Source organism: Tachysurus vachellii, chromosome 11 (genome assembly GCF_030014155.1).
Source record: "Tachysurus vachellii isolate PV-2020 chromosome 11, HZAU_Pvac_v1, whole genome shotgun sequence".
NCBI classification, from domain to species: domain Eukaryota; kingdom Metazoa; phylum Chordata; class Actinopteri; order Siluriformes; family Bagridae; genus Tachysurus; species Tachysurus vachellii.
This window is the reverse complement of record NC_083470.1, coordinates 3,650,267-3,670,000: the sequence shown is the minus strand read 5'-3', so window position 1 is coordinate 3,670,000 and position 19,734 is coordinate 3,650,267. Positions and strand designations below refer to the sequence as shown.

The window sequence follows — 19,734 nt, the reverse complement described above, 5'->3', positions numbered from 1 at the left end:
ACAGGATCATCAGCAGTTCTATAATAAATTACAGGACAGTCTATATTTCTATAATAGTTTTTAGGATCATCTATAATTCTATACTAAATGTCAGGATCGCCTACATTTCTATATTAGTTTACAGATCTGTCTACATTTCTATAATAGTTTTAGGATCATCTACAATTCTATAATAAATTGCAGCTATGTCTACATGTCTATAATAGTTGACATGATCATCTACATTTCTATAACAATAATCTACATTTCTATAATAGTTCACAGGATTGTCTACATTTCTATAATATCCCTTTACATGACTGTCTACATTTCTATAATAGTTCACAGGATTGTCTACATTTCTATAATAGTTCACAGGATTGTCTTCATTTCTATAATATCACTTTACATGACTGTCTACATTTCTATAATATCACTTTACATGACTGTCTACATTTCTATAATATCACTTTACATGGCTGTCTACATTTCTATAATATCACTTTACATGGCTGTCTACATTTCTATAATATCACTTTACATGGCTGTCTACATTTCTATAATATCACTTTACATGACTGTCTACATTTCTATAATAGTTCACAGGATTGTCTACATTTCTATAATATCCCTTTACACGAACGTCTACATTTCTATAATATCACTTTTCATGGCTGTCTACATTTCTATAATATCACTTTACATGGCTGTCTACATTTCTATAATATCACTTTACATGACTGTCTACATTTCTATAATAGTTCACAGGATTGTCTACATTTCTATAATAGTTCACAGGATTGTCTACATTTCTATAATATCACTTTACATGACTGTCTACATTTCTATAATAGTTCACAGGATTGTCTACATTTCTATAATAGTTCACAGGATTGTCTACATTTCTATAATATCACTTTACATGACTGTCTACATTTCTATAATATCACTTTACATGACTGTCTACATTTCTATAATATCACTTTACATGACTGTCTACATTTCTATAATAGTTCACAGGATTGTCTACATTTCTATAATAGTTCACAGGATTGTCTACATTTCTATAATAGTTCACAGGATTGTCTACATTTCTATAATATCACTTTACATGACTGTCTACATTTCTATAATATCACTTTACATGACTGTCTACATTTCTATAATATCACTTTACATGACTGTCTACATTTCTATAATATCACTTTACATGACTGTCTACATTTCTATAATAGTTCACAGGATTGTCTACATTTCTATAATATCACTTTACATGACTGTCCACATTTCTATAATAGTTCACAGGATTGTCTACATTTCTAAAATATCACTTTACATGGCTGTCTACATTACACACGGTGACACAGGAAGGGATGTCACAATGCACTGAACATTACTGGCATACTGTACATTTTTTTCACCAGAGCTTCTAACCACATTCAGTGTAGAAAAAAATAAATAAATCATATGCTTGAAAGAGTAATACAGAAAAAATAACTCTAGACTAATATCAAAAGTGAAAGTAGAGTGTAAGGGGGCGGGGAGGGGGGGCATTAGTTTGAACTATTAGAAAGATTCATGGCTCTAATTAAAGCATGGGGTTTTTACTCGGCACATTTTAGACATGTTTATAAAACTAATCTGTACTGAGGTGTCTACAGAAATTATTTTACAGTTAAGAGTTTGCAAAATATTTGTCTACAATTCTACAATGTTACTTTACACAATAATGAACAGCTCTATAAGTAGTTTACACAATCGTCTACACTACAGTTTACAGGGTCGTATACATCTCTAGAATATTATATTACAGGACCTTCTGTCTTAATAATCGTTTACAGGACCATATACAATTCCGTAATAGTTCGCAGAATCGTCTAGGTTTCTATAATAGTTCAAGAAATCGTCTGCATTTCTATAATAGCTTCACAGGATCATCAGCAGTTCTATAATAGATTACAGGACAGTCTATATTTCTATAATAGTTTTTAGGATCATCTACAATTCTATACTAAATGTCAGGATCGCCTACATTTCTATACTAGTTTACAGACATGTCTACATTTCTATACTAGTTTACAGACATGTCTACATTTCTATACTAGTTTACAGACATGTCTACATTTCTATACTAGTTTACAGACATGTCTACATTTCTATACTAGTTTACAGACATGTCTACATTTCTATACTAGTTTACAGACATGTCTACATTTCTATACTAGTTTACAGACATGTCTACATTTCTATACTAGTTTACAGACATGTCTACATTTCTATACTAGTTTACAGACATGTCTACATTTCTATACTAGTTTACAGACATGTCTATATTTCTATACTAGTTTACAGATATGTCTACATTTCTATAATAGTTTCACAGGATCATCAGGAGTTCTATAATAAATAAACAGTATCGCCTACAATTCTATAATAGATTACAGGATACTATATTTCTATAATAATTTTAGGATAATCTACAATTCTATACTAAATGTCAGGATCACCTACATTTCTATAATCGTTTACATATTTCTACATTTCTATATTAGTAGACATGATCATCTACATGCCTGTATTAGTAGACATGATCATCTACATGCCTGTATTAGTAGACATGATCATCTACATGCCTGTATTAGTTGACATGATCATCTACATGCCTGTATTAGTAGACATGATCATCTACATGCCTGTATTAGTAGACATGATCATCTACATGCCTGTATTAGTAGACATGATCATCTACATGCCTGTATTAGTAGACATGATCATCTACATGCCTGTATTAGTAGACATGATCATCTACATGCCTGTATTAGTAGACATGATCATCTACATGCCTGTATTAGTAGACATGATCATCTACATGCCTGTATTAGTAGACATGATCATCTACATGCCTGTATTAGTTGACATGATCATCTACATGCCTGTATTAGTAGACATGATCATCTACATGCCTGTATTAGTAGACATGATCATCTACATGCCTGTATTAGTTGACATGATCATCTATATGTCTGTAAGGTCAGATATCTGTAATGCTAGTTGCAGATCTATAATCTGTAGTGAATGTAAAGGACACACATTTCTGTGCCCTCCAGCTTTGCTGTAAGTAAACAAACCCCGAACCAAGCTGTCAGAGCAGCAGAGCTGGATGTCTCCTAAACATAAAGCCTTTGACTTCCTGACTCTTTAGTGAAGTGTGGTGTAATCTGGTAATCTGTCTAAACTACACCACATTAGCGTGTAATCTGTCTAAACTACACCACATTCGCGTGTAATCTGTCTAAACTACACCACATTCGCGTGTAATCTGTCTAAACTACACCACATTAGCGTCTAAACTACACCACATAGCGTGTAATCTGTCTAAACTACACCACATAGCGTGTAATCTGTCTAAACTACACTACATAGCGTGTAATCTGTCTAAACTACACCACATTAGCGTCTAAACTACACCACATTAGCGTCTAAACTACACCACATAGCGTGTAATCTGTCTAAACTACACTACATAGCGTGTAATCTGTCTAAACTACACCACATAGCGTGAGATCTGTCTAAACTACACCACATAGCGTCTAAACTACAACACAGCGTGTAATCTGTCTAAACTACACCACATAGCGTGAGATCTGTCTAAACTACACCACATAGCGTATAAACTACACCACAGCGTGTAATCTGTCTAAACTACACCATATAAAGCAGCATTTCTTTCCCTTCCCCGTGTTGTGGCCATGTTGAGCCGTAATGATAGCAGATTAACGCACTAACCACATCAGACGACACCACACAATCCCTCTGATCAGAAAAGGTTCCGCAGATCAACATAAATCCGCTCGAACCGGGGAATCGGTCGAGTTGCGCACCACGAAACAAACACCGATAGTTTCTAAAATTAGGAAGCGAGACTAATGTTGTGAAACGTCAGAGGGCGCCCTCGAGCCGCTCCGGCAAACCTCAACCGCACAAAGCCCGCCTCCTGAAACGTGATTGGTCGACGGACCCAGCCCCCTCGTTACTATTGGATAGGTTTTCATCCATTTCTCTTTTTTTCTTTTTATTCTCTGCACTACGGTGATTGGACAGTTTGTAAGCCAATCACAAAGTTAGCGTGTCCCATAGGGTAGCGTGTCCCATTGTACGTATATAAAGTGTATATAGTGTAAATAATAATAATAATAATAATAATAATAATAATAAATTATTATTATTTAATTTATTTGATATATATATTAATATATATTATAATTAATATATATAATTTATATATATATATATATATATATATATATATATATATATATATATATATATAAAATGAGTAATACACTGTCATAAATATATATAATTAAAAATAAATATGTAAATAATATTCAATATATAATGGGACTGCAAAAAAAATGCAATTAAACATGATTCCCCTACAAATTATTGATGAAGTTCTAAAGTTTTAAGGATGAACATGAAGTCAATATGCAATTTACGCCCTGAAAGTACCAGCAATTCGCTGCTTGCGAAAGAAAAACACTTCAACCTCAAACCTATTTGTCTCTCACATCACAGTTCTGTTGGATTCTCAGCTCTGATTAGTCAGAAGGTGCTGATTAAGTGTCAACAGCAGCAGCTCTCACAGTTGTTCTGGCTGCAATCACAGGTTTAAATTAAAGCGCTCGTTCTGTCGCCTTATCGTTTCTATAGTAACAACTTACACAGACACATCATTACTGAGGGTGTTATTGTGGACATGGTTTACAGGAACTGTGCTCATAGTCTCGACATATAACTCTGTAACGTGGAGGTGAAGTCGGTGTCCGAGCATGAAAAAAATTCTGTGTAGATAGAGGAATTTGTGGTATGCAGGTATTTTATAACATGCTTTTTTTGTATTAATAAGATACACAAAGAGAGCGAGAGAGAGAGAGAGAGAGAGAGAGAGAGAGAGAGAGAGAGATTAAGAAAGAAAGAAAGAAAGAAAGAAAGAAAGAAAGAAAGAAAGAGAGAAAATAAAGGGGAAGAAAGAAAGAAAGAAGGGGAGACAGAGAGAAAATAAAGGGGAAGAAAGAAAGAAAGACAGAAAGAAAGAAAGAAAGAAGTAGGAGAGACAGGAAGAAAATAAAGGGGGAGAGAAAAGAAAGAAAGAAAGAAAGAAAGAAAGAAAGAAAGAAAGAAAGAAAGAAAGAAAGAAAGAAAGAACAAAAGAAGTAGGGGAGACAGAAAATAAAGGGGGAGCAGGAGAGAGAAAAGAAAGAAAGAAAGTAGGGGAGACAGAAAATAAAGGGGAATAGAGAAGTAAGAAAAAAGAAAGAAAGAAAGAAAGAAATACAGAGAGATTGAAACAGAGGAGAGAGAGAGAGAGAGAAAATAAAAGACTGCTGCAGCTGTAATGTAATTGACAGCAGGATGTTTCACAAGACTTTAGGTAAATATAAACTGATGAAATAAAAGAGTTCAGACTCCACTGCTGTTATACAACCATAATGAAAGCGGGAGATGGGAACAGTGACTCTCCCTCCGTGTGTTTTACTCCTTACTTATTACACCAGGGTTATGAATGTTTATGAGAGATCATCCCTCAGCACAGGAAGTAGGACCTTTCTAAAAAAAAAAAAAAAAAAAAAAAACTATCTGCAGCCTGATTCCTGTTGATCTTTTGTGCGTCTGGACGACGTTCACAGAGGTATTTCTTTAGGCGTCTGATTCTCTGCACTCAGCAAAGCTTCACTCGAAGCTGTAAAACAGCTCTGCTGAGTCATTTCCTATCGGATGCAAGCTCAGGACGACCGAAGGCAGGAAAACAGCCCTAATGTGGCTCCCTTCTTTTCTGGGAAAACACACACACGTTTTTATTTCAAAAAGTGCGAATGGTTTTAATTATTAAACTGTCCGCTTTGCGAATTTCCTTCAAAGCACCGCAGCACAACAGTACCAGAAGGAGTAAAAAAAAAAAAAAAAAGGAATAGAAAATAATTTTAACATCAGGTTCATTAAGTAAAAAGAAATGAACTTCTGTACTTCTGACTGATCCGCTTTATCCTGTGATGAAACGCTTCTACTCAGATGGGCGTGGTCTCTTCCAACGTGACTCCGCCCCCCATCCGCAGGGCACGAGGATTCACTGAACGGCTTTATGAGGACGAAATTGATGTAAATCATGTGCTACGGCCTTCATGTCCACCAGATCTAAACGTGGGGGATGTGTTTTACAGGGACAGCGTTCTTTATTACCATCAAAACACCGACCGAGGGACTATATCATTTTAGCACAGTTCCAGAAACTTCTACAATCGATACTAAACCTTAAACATTAAAGCGGATTTGTTCATTCACCACTTTGTCTAGGTTTTACTTTTAATTTGTCTCGTGTCTTTATACAGACCAGTAGGCTTAACAAATTTAGTGTATTTATCCTGACTTTTTTGTACAGTGATGCCTCGAGATACGAGTGCTCTGACATACGAATTTTTTGAGATACGAGCTGTGATTCGACCAAATTTTTGGCTTGAGATACGAGCTAATTTTTGAGATACGAGCAACCGAGCTGCCGCCGCCGAAAAAAAGATCCCCAACAACCACGTGTGCTCCGTTTCCCCCGCCTTATCTTCCTGCGTCTCACTCGGTTAAAGCCGCCTTTCCACTGCACACGACAAACGACGGTCGATAAACAGGAAGTCATTCATTTCCTATGGAGAGTCGCAAAGGTGCTGTGTGAGGTGCCGACCATCTGCGGATCCGTAATTTTCGGATCCGTATTAAGCGTTGGATCTGTTAAAAAATTTTAACTTGTGCGACTACACCGCATTTAATATGCCGACCGGACAGGTTTTTATTAAAACGATCGGCAGATGTTAGTGAGGAAAGAGTGACAAAAAAGGCAAAAACAAGTGAAGAGAAAAGCGATGAAGAAAATGAAGCAAAATTAATGTAAAGAAAACAGAAATTGTAGCAATTAGTTAAGTTAAGAGAATTTCAGTTCAGTCAGGACCACTTTGTCAGAAGAGACAGAGCGCCCGTCCGTGCGCATGCGTGGTCAGAGCGGAGAAAGCAGCGAAAATAGAATAGACCTCCCGTATAACAGAACCATTAATCATGCATAGTATTAGATATGCTCGCTTATGTAATAAAGTAAATAAAGTAAAGGAAAGGAAAGTAATAAATGAACGAATTGATAAATAAATAAATAAATAATTAGAGAGAGAGGGAGAGAGAGAGAGAAAAATATGTGGAGATTTATGACGTAAACTGGTACAACGAACACAGGTTCCGGCATGGTGGAGTCGGGGTTGGAGGACGGAGTTTAGATCGCAGCGAAGCGCTAGAAAGCGGCTCTATGAATGGGGATTTAAATTGTCGGGTAATATGGATGTCGTAACCGGATTGGTGTGCGTCGTGGACAGCTGATTAACAGCTGATGCACGCTTGACGACGTGGCCTGCCAGAACTAACGCGATGCTTGATTTAAGTTCGTTAATTTTAGTGAAGTTTAGTTAAGTTCCATTTAAGTGTAAAGTAGCATTAAGAGTGTACAGTAGCGAGTCAGTGAACCAAAGCGAAAGTGTACGTACGGGACAAAATTCCTCCTGTTTACTCCTCCCTCAACCTCCGTGCGCATCTTCCGTAAAGTAAAACCAGTTTATTTTTTTAACATTCTCTTTTATTACTGTATATTTTTATACAATATTTGTCATTTATAAATACAGGTACTGAACATTTAACTGAACATCATATTCAAAACACATAAACAAAACAACTGGAGTGGAATTTTGCGAGCTGGAACGGATTAATGGGATTTCAATTCATTTAAACGGGGAAAATTGTTTTGAGATACGAGCAAAGTCACGGAACGTATTAAACTCGTATCTCGAGGCATCACTGTATATTTTCCAAGTGAAATACGACGTTCATGCATTAAACCGTGGTCCCTCTGATCCCAAGTGCTTGAACCATCAAGCATCCAGTCTACAATTTTTCCATTTCACATTAACGATATCTATCAGATCTGAGTATTTATTACCTGATGATGTCACCAGGGTGTAAAAGCGTGTTCATGTGCAAGATGTGGGTCATGTGAGAGAGAAAAAAGAAAAAGAGGAAGAAAAAGAAACCTCTTACTAAATCAGTCATGTCAGAGGATCAGATGAGACGAAGCCGAACCGATTCCGATCCGACGCTAAATCGTTCGCATTGCTTAGCGCTTTGTTTATTAAAAAACAATTTAAATTAGGGTGTTTATAATGCCCTTAAACTTCTAATTCCTAGTTTTTATTGACACTTTCTTTTTTCCCAGCATGTTATCCCTTTTTCCCAGAATCAGATAAACATTTTGCTGAATTGCAGCATATCAACAAAGGATTTAAGATGTTTACCATGAAAAAACCTGATTAATGTTTATCCACACAGATGAGTAAACAACTCCTGAATAGAATCAGGCTGTGGCAAAAATTAGGTGAATAACAAAGATTTCCCACCCAGGGTTTGTTGGCGAAGCAAAGCGAAACAAAGCGAACGCTCAACATAAACGCTCTTTGTGGTGGGTTATTTTCCCCTCTATCTATCTATATGCCCTTTAGATTCGAACACAAACAAGGTCCTTGTCCTCTGGATCATTATGCGTGTCAGAGTGAAAGCTTTAACCGAACCTCTATCAGCATTCTGCTTGCGAGAGTCACACAAACCCACTTCCTTTTTCCTGTAAAAGCTGACAGCTTAGTCTGCAGTCTGTTGGATGATTTATCTATCAAACTGTCACACTACAGACATAAAAAAAAAAAAAAAAAAACATCACAATAGTGCTGAGAGCAGCAAAGCGTTCGTCAGATGAAGAGAGTGTGACATGATGCGGGTGTAATCAACAACTAGGCCAAACTGCGCTTTTATGCTCTCGGAGGTGCTATAAGATTGTAAATCACACACACACACACACACACACACACACACACACACACACACACACACACACACACACACACACACACACACACACACACACACACACACACACCCACACCCACCTGCGATAGTCGCTTCACTCTCATCGTGAACTCTAGCACTTGTCGAGCAGTGTTGCAAGCACAACAACTTCCAATCTGTTACACTTCAAACGACAGATTCCTTTCTCTGTCGCCACACCGGCTTTATCTCCTGACACAAAGCTTTAGCTCATTACTGAAGAAAATCATCTATCAAGCCATAACATGCTCATTGATCACCAAGGCTCAAGCTCTCTACAACCTGCCATTAATCTACATTTTTATTGCGGTTAAAGATTAATGCATAGCGTCGATGAACTCTCGAATCTGATCGGTCAGAAGGCGTCTGACGCTAGTGCCCCTCGAAGTCAAAAATCACATCTGTACACTTTAAATCCTCTCCTTACTCTTACATTAACTGCACAGTCAGCACTTTGTAAAGGTCAACACAATTTCCACCACTGGAAAGTGTTCAGGATGTTTGAGACGTTTGTGCTTTGCTGTTTTTTTACACTTCACGTGAGAGAAAGACTTTTTTTTCTTTATTAGTGGTAACAGGAACTTGTTTCGTGGACATTCAATGACATTTGAATGTAACCATAATAAATAAAATGTAGTAACAAATCACCAACTCCAGTCGCTGGGATACCGCCGCAGTAAAAGAGCAATAAAGCATCAGATCGTGCTGTTTTCGGAACTTTCTGTCCAGTATATACTGTAGCACGACATGTCATTGATTATTTCCCTGTAACAGCTCGTACCTGTCGTTATTTCTTCCGCATGGCTCTAAGCTCTAAATAATCAATCAGATGGAAATTTTTACAGAAACCACAAAAAAAAAAAAATATATCTGACTGGCAGTTTCTTAGTGCATTTCTTAGATTATTTATTTATTTTTGCAACGTTGTATGTTTGTTATATAGAATTTCACACGATGCACCTGGTGGAAAAGGAAAAAAAATCTAAAAGCCGCAATCAATCCATCAATCAATCAATCAACAATCAATCGATCAATAAACAAAAATGATAAACATTTCAACTGAAAAGTAGCAGATATTTGAAGTGATTGGCTTGATTTCTACATAAAAGAATAGACAATATGTTCAGCACAGAGTATTCTATAGATTTTTATTTAATTTTTTTTTTACAGTGCAAAAAAATAAAAAAATAAATAAATAATAATAAAAAAAAAGAGTCAGATCCCTAAATCCAGCCACGTGTTAGAGTTATTTAGGAATCGATCTCTTTTCCTGTCATTTAATGTCTTGGGTAATGATGTGATATCTGGCGTGCAGGACAGATTTGACACGTTTTTAAGATGCTGTATGCTGATGTCGTGTCATTGCTGTGAAACTCTCATGATGTACAGGAAGAACATGAGGCTTGCACAGCAAAGCAAAGCCCTGCACACTCACCTGAGCAGATTGTAAGATTCAGATGAATCGAGGATGACGAAGACAGTCTGAGGTTGTTCTCCAGGTAGCTCTACCTGTCTGTTAGTCTTCTGTACAACCGGGTTGTCCTTTTCGTCCCCCTTCTGCTGAGTTTTTAAAGACAGCCCTGACATTTCTCCACACACTCGGAACCAAATGTGCTGCTGTTTCTCTCTCTCTCTTTCACTAAAATTCCTATTTGTTTTTATCTTTAAAGACAGATATTCAGCTGGATTGTTAAGGCTAATATTTAATAATAACAATAAAAACGCTTCCCTTGTTTGTTTGGACAGAATTTTTCTTTAAAACGAATAAATCCGAAGTAAACAACACGACTGTTGTTAGATAGCTAGACAAACAAAACACGGTCAGTTAGCAATACTAACTTAGCTAACAGTGTCGCAACAGATAAACAGGCTAGCTAGTTAGCTAGTTAGTTAGCTAGCTAGCTAGCTACGTCCCTTTTACTCAACTTTACAACGTCTTAAATCTCTGACCAGGTCTCAGCTTCAGAGCTTCGGCTTGAAATGACTCATCCAGTAACGGGAGATCCACAAAAGTAACTAGCCAAGAAGGCTGTTAAAAAAAAAGAGTCGATTCTCTGATTCCAGGAAGCTTCGAATCTTTGGAGTCGATTCCGTGTGTGTCACGCAGTTTTCTGACAGGGTTGCGTATTAAAAATAACTAGAATGAACTGAAAACGTGGACAAAACATGTGCTATTTGTTTTTGTTAAATAAAACAGCCAATAAACCTTAACCTTGTTATGATTCGCTAAGTTTTTTTTATAATGTTAACCCAAAGAATCGGCTGTTCGTGATGAAAGTGGCCATTAAAGTGATTTAAGACAAAAAAGAGACATTATTTTTATCCCTTTACAGCCATTAATCCCAAAATCTGACGACTGGTAACTGTGACATCATGTTTTGGGGGGTAAAATAGCATAAAACGTGCGGCTCGAAACAATACTGTGAAGAATCGACTTTCGGAGTCGACTCCAACCTGTTTTGGAATCGAACAAGCCATTAAGAAGACGGAAAATCCCTGAAATGACATCACTAGACGACAGATCGCCAGAGCCTGGACAGACAACCGCGTTGACCAATAGTGCTGAATGTGGGCGGGGTTTTAGTGTCTTTCCCACCAATCAGGCGACGAGCGAAAGTTCTTGTTTACATGCAAGCACTATTAGGACCCCAGTCTTTGATTCAATTTCACAAGAAATTATATCATCCAAATAGATAAAATATAGAAATACGTCTATGTATAATTTACATCGTCTCTTTGTTTATATGTATTTTATACAACAATATTAACAATAATATTTCATTTTAAAACGCACTCTTCTTTACTATTTTTTATAACAGTACATGACAATAAATGAGTCCTTGATTTCAACACATTTATATATCTGTACTTTATTACATTACCTGTTATTAGTATCTCCTGTAGCCCTCTGCATGCCAATAAGTCAATATAAATATAAGCAGTGCTGTGTTTTTTACTATGTGTGACATACTTTATTAAAAAAATCATTTCGATTCTAAGTATAACAAACCCTTGGTATATGTTTAGTGTTTTTTATTATTATTAAGACCCATGTTCGTTTTGCCGAACGACGACTCGTGGTCTGTATTGTGCAGGTTTCAAAGGTGTGATCTGAAGTGAGATTAAACACTCAAGTTCTTATTTTATTCCTTTAATTCATAAACATTTTCATGATCTTGCACAGATTTTCATTGGGTTATCAACATACAATGGTACCCAGTGGCCTGCCACTAATATAATTAACGATAATAATTAGAATAGTACTTGTAATAACAGTAATGCTCATCAGGGGTACAGCAAATTTATACAGATTCCATGATGGAGGGAAAAAAACGAAAGTATGCGACGTAGTGATTTGGACAAAACATAAATGACTCGTTTTGCATAACGCTAAATATGTTAGTGCTGCCAGAGATTTGCTATATTTTTGAACAAGTCAACACAGGCATATCGTTTTATCTGACGTCTGATGACGGTGATGATGTCAGAGATCGGAGCTGACCTTGCTGATGAAACTGCACCTTATTACACCCACGTGACATCCAGTCAAACGAAACATTTCTATTCCTGGAGGCGAGATGCCGGCGATTAATCCTTCACATAACAAACTTAGACAGCCATGTGGTCTAGAGATAAAAGTCGTTTTGTTGGGACGTTGTCTGAAACGCCAGAAATCATTTGGAGAGATGAAAAACAGAACCCGGAGAACATCCAAATGAACGTCTCCTTCAATTGAACTCATCATTCTTCACTTCTGAAAATTATGCTGACGAATAACCTTAAGACTAGAAAGGTACGGGTGTGTTAACGAGCAACTTCATACACTTTGCCTACACTAAGTTCTTCATGGAAACGTAAGCACAGCAAAGCCGCATCACACCGACACCATTTTGGAAAGAACTGCTCGTTTCCAAAGCAGACAAAAACGTGAGATTTTCTCAAACCTTCTCGTTAAACGTGCAGTCGGTTCAGCCGTGTTGAAATGCCTTTGTGGAAAAAAAAGTCTTCCTCTGAAGCAGGCTACAAAATCTAATCTGCATCCTGACACCTCGATTTACAGGATCTGATCTGAGAAGTTTCGTAGTCCTTTAAAATCTGCTCCGCAAACAATCGTTCTTGCTGTTCATTTCTCATAGCAAGGACAAGATAATAGTATAAAAAAAAACCCCAAAAAAACAATAAATACGTGTGGTAAAAAAAGAATAAACAAAGAAAAAAAACACAGTTAAACACAACACACAATTATACATCTCTCCTGTAGTATACTTTGGCAAAAGAGCGGTTTTTTGTGTTCTTCAACAAAAAGTCAAAATGTAATAAAAGGAAATATATGGAAGAAGGAATGGCAGAAAGAATGAGGGTTTAAGTGAAGATGAAAGAGTGGGATGAGTAAACGAGTGGCAGGCTCAGGTCTGAGGATGACTAGATGATCAATATCAAGTATGAACTCGCACACGTAGACACGTTCCGAGAAGGAAAACGCAGAGTCTCGTTCTTTCAGATCGTTACTGTATTTTCTGGACAGCAAGTCATACCAGAGTCATACACAGGACCTCTAAAATGAAATGTATGAGCGGAAATATCTATAGAACGTAACACACAGTATTGAGGTATTGCTTTTCGTTCCGAACATGAGGAAAGTGCGGTACAGTGTGTAGCTAAACCTTCACCGCGTCGCTTTTACGTCGCTTTGCATCTACACAATTACTGTCATGTCATCTTTAGGTAGTTTAGCCTTCTGTTACGTGTTGCTGTCACGGTCCGTGAGAAACGACACTGCGTTCCAAATTCCCACTTGATTTGAACAATCAGCTGCAGATCGATTGCACTCACACCACACTGAAATGCAATCATTGTCCAGTCAGAGAATTAGTTACAGAACCTAAAAGCTTTCACTTTCCAGGAAGCATCGCTTTATAGATTCTCACCGTTTCTTCACTAGCATTGAACCGTCAAGCCGTTCAAAACTATTACGTACATAAAACATGATAGATGTTAAAGGCAGGGTCTCCGATTTTTGAGAAATGCTTCAGAAAACTGAGTCGGGCTGAATAATAAAAAAAATCTAAAACAAAATTCAAAACAAACGTGTAGCCAATGAGCAGAAAGGGGCGGGGCTTGTCAATATGCTACGGAGAGAGTGTTCAGTGCGCATGTGTGACATTAGCAGAAAGCGGTTTTAACATTGACATGGAGGATAAACACAAAGAAAGAAAGTGAAGAAAGGCTTACGATAAGGTAAGAAGTAGGACGTGTTAATATAGGATCAGCTTTCCAGCACTGGAGAGAACTGAAGGAGCAGGAAGTTGGCGCATATTCACAGATTGGAGTTTCCCGAGTCAATAACTCCTGAGCTAAACGGTGTTACTACACAAATAACACCTCTTTTCTATCGTAATAATGTAGAGACGCAGCTACAACCGTGTTTTGTGTAGTAACAGCGTTTAGCTCAGGAGTTATTGACTCGGGGAAACTCCAATCTGTGAATATGTGACCAACTTTACTTAAGACGCCGAGGCGCTTTTTTCCTTCTCGATAGGTGAGTAACGTTGGTTTTGCTTTGTTACACAGAACTAATATATGCCTTTGTCCTTTACATGATTATGCTTGTGTGTCATTTCTGCTTGTTTGTTTATCTGCAATCGTATTGTTCTTCCCTTCAGCTATGATAGACACATTTCTTTCCATTATTTGCCCGGGTTGCGTATGTATGTGTGGGCGGAGCTATCGATACAGGGGTGGGGCCTATCTGGGTTAGGGGCGTGTTTGTTTTGGTGATTTCAAATGTCAACATTGACTTTCAAAAATCGGAGACCCCACCTTTAAAACACACACAGCTCACATTATTTGTCCTCACGTCACCGACGGAAAGCATTACGCCATGTCCGAGTTGCATTTCCATATTCAAGATTATATCATTTTATATATCATTATAAACGTCCTTGCGTTCAATTTGACTAGGATTCAGTTGGTATTTGTATTTTTATTATTTGTAAAAAAAAAAAAATTTAGAAGGTTTAATGCAAAATTATAATAGAACAGTTACATATTTAAGTGGAATTAAGAATGACTTCTGGTCCAGAAAATACGGTAAATATTTTAACAGTCTGTTGTGACTCCTTATTTATTCATTTGTTTGTTTGACATCATTGTTAAGCCTTTCAGTGTGACCCAATCAGGCAACACTGAAAAGGCACCGACTTATAAAATGCGTCTGACTGTCCTGCATCAAGCAAAGCGTTTTCTTTCAAACAGAGAGCAAGATCAACAACACAATTTTGAAACAAGTTCGAAACACGACATATCTTTTTTTTTTTGTTAAGTTTTTTTTTTTGAGCCAAAAAAAAAAAAAAAAGAACAGAAAAAAGAAAGCAACGAGTCACACACACTCTCCACAGGATGCTCTGATGTCGATCCAAAAATGGCACGTAATGAATTTCAACACCGAGCTCGGAGATAACACCTGACCCACAAAACTGGGTTCTCAGCAATAAATTATATATTTACAGACGCAATTTTGTATCTTTTACCACTATTTTTTCCATACACAAAAACAACACTGTTCAAAATGCGCAATATCATCAAAACCTCGGTCACGTTTTATTTATATATACCTTTTGTTTTCTTATATATATATATATATTAAAAAAAACCGCATGTTTACATTTATACTCGAGAAATTTCACTAATTAAAAATTCGTCCGCTTCGTGACATCACACTCACTCTCTCTCTCTCTCTCTCTCTCTCTCACTCTTTCTTTCAGTCTACAAAGTCTCCCAGTATGGAAATCTAATCAAACACTACTGCATACTCTACAGACATCGTATCGATAGTCACTTTTTTTCAGCTTAGATTAGAAATTTGATCAGCACTAGATTTGATTTCGAGCCCTATTGTCTGACTGACAGTTTTATTAATCCGACATTTTAGCAGAGGTTGTTTTACGTTGTATTAATCCGAATATTGTAAGGACGCAGTGCACTAAATGTCCACAGAGTGTCAGAATGGACCCGATCTGATGCTGAAGGCTGTCTGTTTTCTCTGTTTAAGAACTTTATGGCTAAGGGGGGTGGTGGTTTGTCTGGGAGAAACAGATGCGAAGTCAGCATTAAATGTCAACCTGACCAATTTCAGCAGAGATACGAGTCCTCTGTGTTATTTCAGTATTACTGCATCGTTAGAATACTGAATATAGGATGTTGAAGAAATTTTCCTGAATCTTGTCATTAAATTAAGGAATATTCTATAATTCATGTATTATTATAAATGTATTATATTATTATTATTATTATTATTACTATTATTATAAATGTATATAGGCAGAATATATTACTGTACTATATATGGGTCAGAGTAACTAAAATAGGGATGAAGAAAAAGATGATGAAGATGAAGAAGAAGAAGAAGAAGAAGAAGAAGAAGGGAGGTTTCTTATTTCTATTTTTTCTTTTTATTCAGAGTTGGTTCAATGTCGATACCTGACAAATAAATTATTTTTGGTGCTACTATTTGGATAAAAATGTACAAAAAATCAACCTGTAAAAACGATCGATTGCTAATTGGTTTGAAAATCAATGGATTTCGCAGCAATACTCCGTTCTTTGTTTGTCTACTAGACTTTCTTGTATTTAAAGTTTTCCGTTTCCAAAGATACAATACATAGAATTGTATTTTGTAATTCTCTGAGACAGTTAAAAATGTTGTTTTCAAAATAAAATACTGACCCACATAAAGCGTAATATATCCACTGTATATTTATTATAGATTAGTGTACAAGGTGTCCCAAGAGTTCATAGCATCATAGGGATCGTACGTATTTTTTACGCTAATCATGACGTTATGTATCGATCACAAACGGATTGGTTCTGTATAAATAATAAACCCTTGAGTTTCCGTCACGTTTTTATGGGACACCCTGTACACTAGTAACGAGAAAATGACACACCTTCCAGACAATTCGTTTTAGCTATGATTCCTGTAAACCTGCGCCAGTGGATCGCTCTTTGTAAAACTGTAAACCTTCTAGACGAAACGTTGTCCGCCGCACTACGGGCTTCGCTGTTCTGTCTCTGTTCATGTTTTGTTATTTTTGTACTCAGTCACCTGATCACATCGCCTTCTCCCAAAATGACAAGTTTGCAAGCACGAGCACTGAAACCCCGGCAAGAAATCGGTCATGTCACATAGCACAGAAATGGTTTGTTGTTTTGTTTTTAAAAAAAACAAAAAAGATCAGATCATGATCTATCTAACAGAGAACTCTTCAGCTGAGGAGGACGAGGACGAGGAAGAGGAGGAGAGACGATATTAAGCGGGGTGACTATACTGACACAGCGTTGACGCACCATGTGCAGGGCGATCACACTCACAGAGGATGGGCAATACACAGAGAAACATAGCTGTAGATATTTCATGCAACTTACGTCTGAATTAGAACAGGTTTGTGTAAAAGTTGTGAACGTGTGTGTGTGTGTGTGTGTGTATGTGTGTGCGTTTGCATGTGCACGTCTAACTGTGTGTGTCTGTGTTTACGGCAGCGAACTGTCCTTCCCGTCACAGCGGTAAAGTTTATGTGTGCAATAAAAAGAGAGAGATTTCATAAACCAATCATGTGCTTTCTCCTAGAGAGCTCGGTTCCTCCGCTTCTTCTTCCAGAGCCTCTGAGATTGGACCGTGTACTTGTAGCTCCTCCCCTCTCCCGGCTCTGGAGAGCACCTCCATCCAGCGGCGTTGGAGCTCCTCACCCTCGGCGCTGAAGTAAACAGTCAGGTGACTCTGGCTCATTTTGAAGGCGTAGCGCCTCTCCAGACGGTCACATGACTCGGGAAGAGAGACTTCGAAGCCAATGAGAGGGATGCTTCGCTGGGCTTTCACATCCTGCTCGTAACGCCACGCAGAGACAGTCGAGGAGGAGAACGTTAGAAAGGGAAATGATTACAGCGTGTCACGTTATTACTGTTCATTTTACTGTTAATTACTTTCATATGTTTTTTTATAAAGCATAAAAAAGCCTAAGATTTTTTTGCCTGCATATAAACCATACGTTTAAATCTGAGTGGAATAAATCACTCAGTTAAATAAAAATGAATTATCCATGACTTTGTGGTGACAGGAATTCTACCACAGCAACATCTTTTATTCATTGAAGAACAAAAATCTGCAAAACAAATGAACTTCTGTTATCACTTCTATAAACAGTGCAATTGGAACAGCTGTTTATCTTGGTGGTTTTTTTCCCTCCTTTTTTTTTAATGAAACTCGTTTACATATTAATTTTAACGGAATGACGACTAAAAACGCTCTCCTTTTTTGAAGCCTTTCAAAAGGAAAGGAAAACTGTACAAAATTCTGACACCGAAGACTCCTTCTTATGTTAAACAAACATTTCTGTACCCAATAATCTGTTGGTTTTTTTTGGTCTTTTTTTTTTAAACTGTGGCCTAAAACAGTATTTTTTATAGGTCTGTGCGTGAATATAGTAAGTGAATCAACTTTTGAACCATTTGGAATCAAGTATTTATGTAGCGCTGTAGAATAATCAGAAACGAGTCTAATCTCGTTGATTTAGGATTTGTTACAGCATTCAGAAACTAAGAATAAATTATGCCCCTTTTCCACCGAGGCAGTTTGAGTGTTGGTTCGGAGCCTAATTTAGAACCAGTTCTTTCTTTTTCGACAGCCAAAGCACAGCCTCTGTACCAGGAAAAGTGGTTCTTAAGTAGCACCAAAACGTTGCTGGTCTAGACTTAAGAACCGCTTGTGTCAGGGGCTGTGGGCGGGGCTGTGGGCGGGGCTACTGTTAGCGCATTTGATAATGTAGCTTAAGTATACTAATGTTTAATACACTTTTACTTTAAGCACACATGATAGTAGGTAGCTACATGCTAAGGCTAACTTTTTTCTGTGTTAATAATAAAATAACGTTATGTACTTTCTCGATAACAACCTCCGTTTATACAGATTACATGGAGCTGCACGTACACGTTGGATTCACCGCGTTTGGGTGTTAATGTAGGTTCACAAAGCCATGAGCATTAACAGTAAAGAAACATCCGCCATTGTTGATGTGTTTGTGTTTGCCGCTGCTGCGCTAACGTTGCTGGGACACGTGACACGTATACAGTGACGTCAGACTCGGCTCTGTGATGGCTCTTTAACCGGTGGAAAGGCAAACCGGTTCTTAGAAGGTTCACCAGTGGAACCAACTTTGAACCAGCACCAGCGCTAGCTCTGAACCAGCACCCGGTTCTTTTTGGTGGAAAAGGGGCATTGGTGCTTAAAATCTGACACTTTTCAAATCAGTCTCTCCAAATCAACAGAGAGGGAAAAAAAAGCATGAGACGAAGGTTAAAACGAGTGCGTGAGAGCAGCAGGAGTGTCAGAACTATAAACTGTGCGTTGCGTAGTGGTTAAGCCGAGTTCCCACCTGTGGAGCACCGTAAATGTAAAGCACCAGAGGTTCGTTTTCAGGGACGACAAACCAGGCTTTCTGCCAGCCGCGGCCACTGCTTTTCTCCATGTGGTGCAGGAAGCTGCAGAGGACACTGTTCTCTGCCGCCACGGAGGCCTGTTTCTGCAGTGCACAGGACAAAAAAAAAAGGTTGTTAAACATATCAGACACTGAGAGTGTGAGACAGGAATTCACCCTGGATTGGACAAACTCATTCACACTAGTCTCGGGAAGCGACCGGACTCCCTGTTTGAACCTAAACTTGGGTGGGTTACTGTCTGTGTGGACTTTCATATGTCCGTCTGGGTGTCCACCGTGTCCTCAGGTTTCCTCCCACTTAACA

The 19,734-nt window shown here is 37.7% G+C and overlaps 2 protein-coding genes across 11 annotated transcripts in view; both read right to left on the bottom strand.

Moving 5' to 3' along the window:
- The window catches only part of tfe3a (transcription factor binding to IGHM enhancer 3a), a 32,350-nt gene extending 21,330 nt beyond the window's left edge, over positions 1-11,020 (bottom strand). For 4 of the 10 annotated variants that reach the window (XM_060880882.1, XM_060880886.1, XM_060880884.1 and 1 more), the window contains exon 1: positions 10,376-11,020. In XM_060880882.1, the coding sequence (XP_060736865.1) occupies positions 10,376-10,527 (152 nt within the window). In that variant the 5' untranslated portion in view covers positions 10,528-11,020. Of the gene's footprint in view, positions 1-3,765; positions 3,922-10,375 lie in introns of those variants that run through there. The other 6 variants (XM_060880883.1, XM_060880885.1, XM_060880888.1 and 3 more) reach the window with 3 other exon arrangements.
- A 1,055-nt stretch (positions 11,021-12,075) lies between these two features.
- fgd1 (FYVE, RhoGEF and PH domain containing 1) overlaps positions 12,076-19,734 on the bottom strand; it is a 64,040-nt gene continuing 56,381 nt past the window's right edge. The window contains exons 16-17 of the mRNA XM_060880881.1: positions 19,368-19,514; positions 12,076-17,818 (exon numbers count right to left, since the gene is read on the bottom strand). Coding sequence (XP_060736864.1) covers positions 17,549-17,818; positions 19,368-19,514 — 417 coding nt within the window. The 3' untranslated portion in view covers positions 12,076-17,548. The remainder of the gene's footprint in view (positions 17,819-19,367; positions 19,515-19,734) is intronic.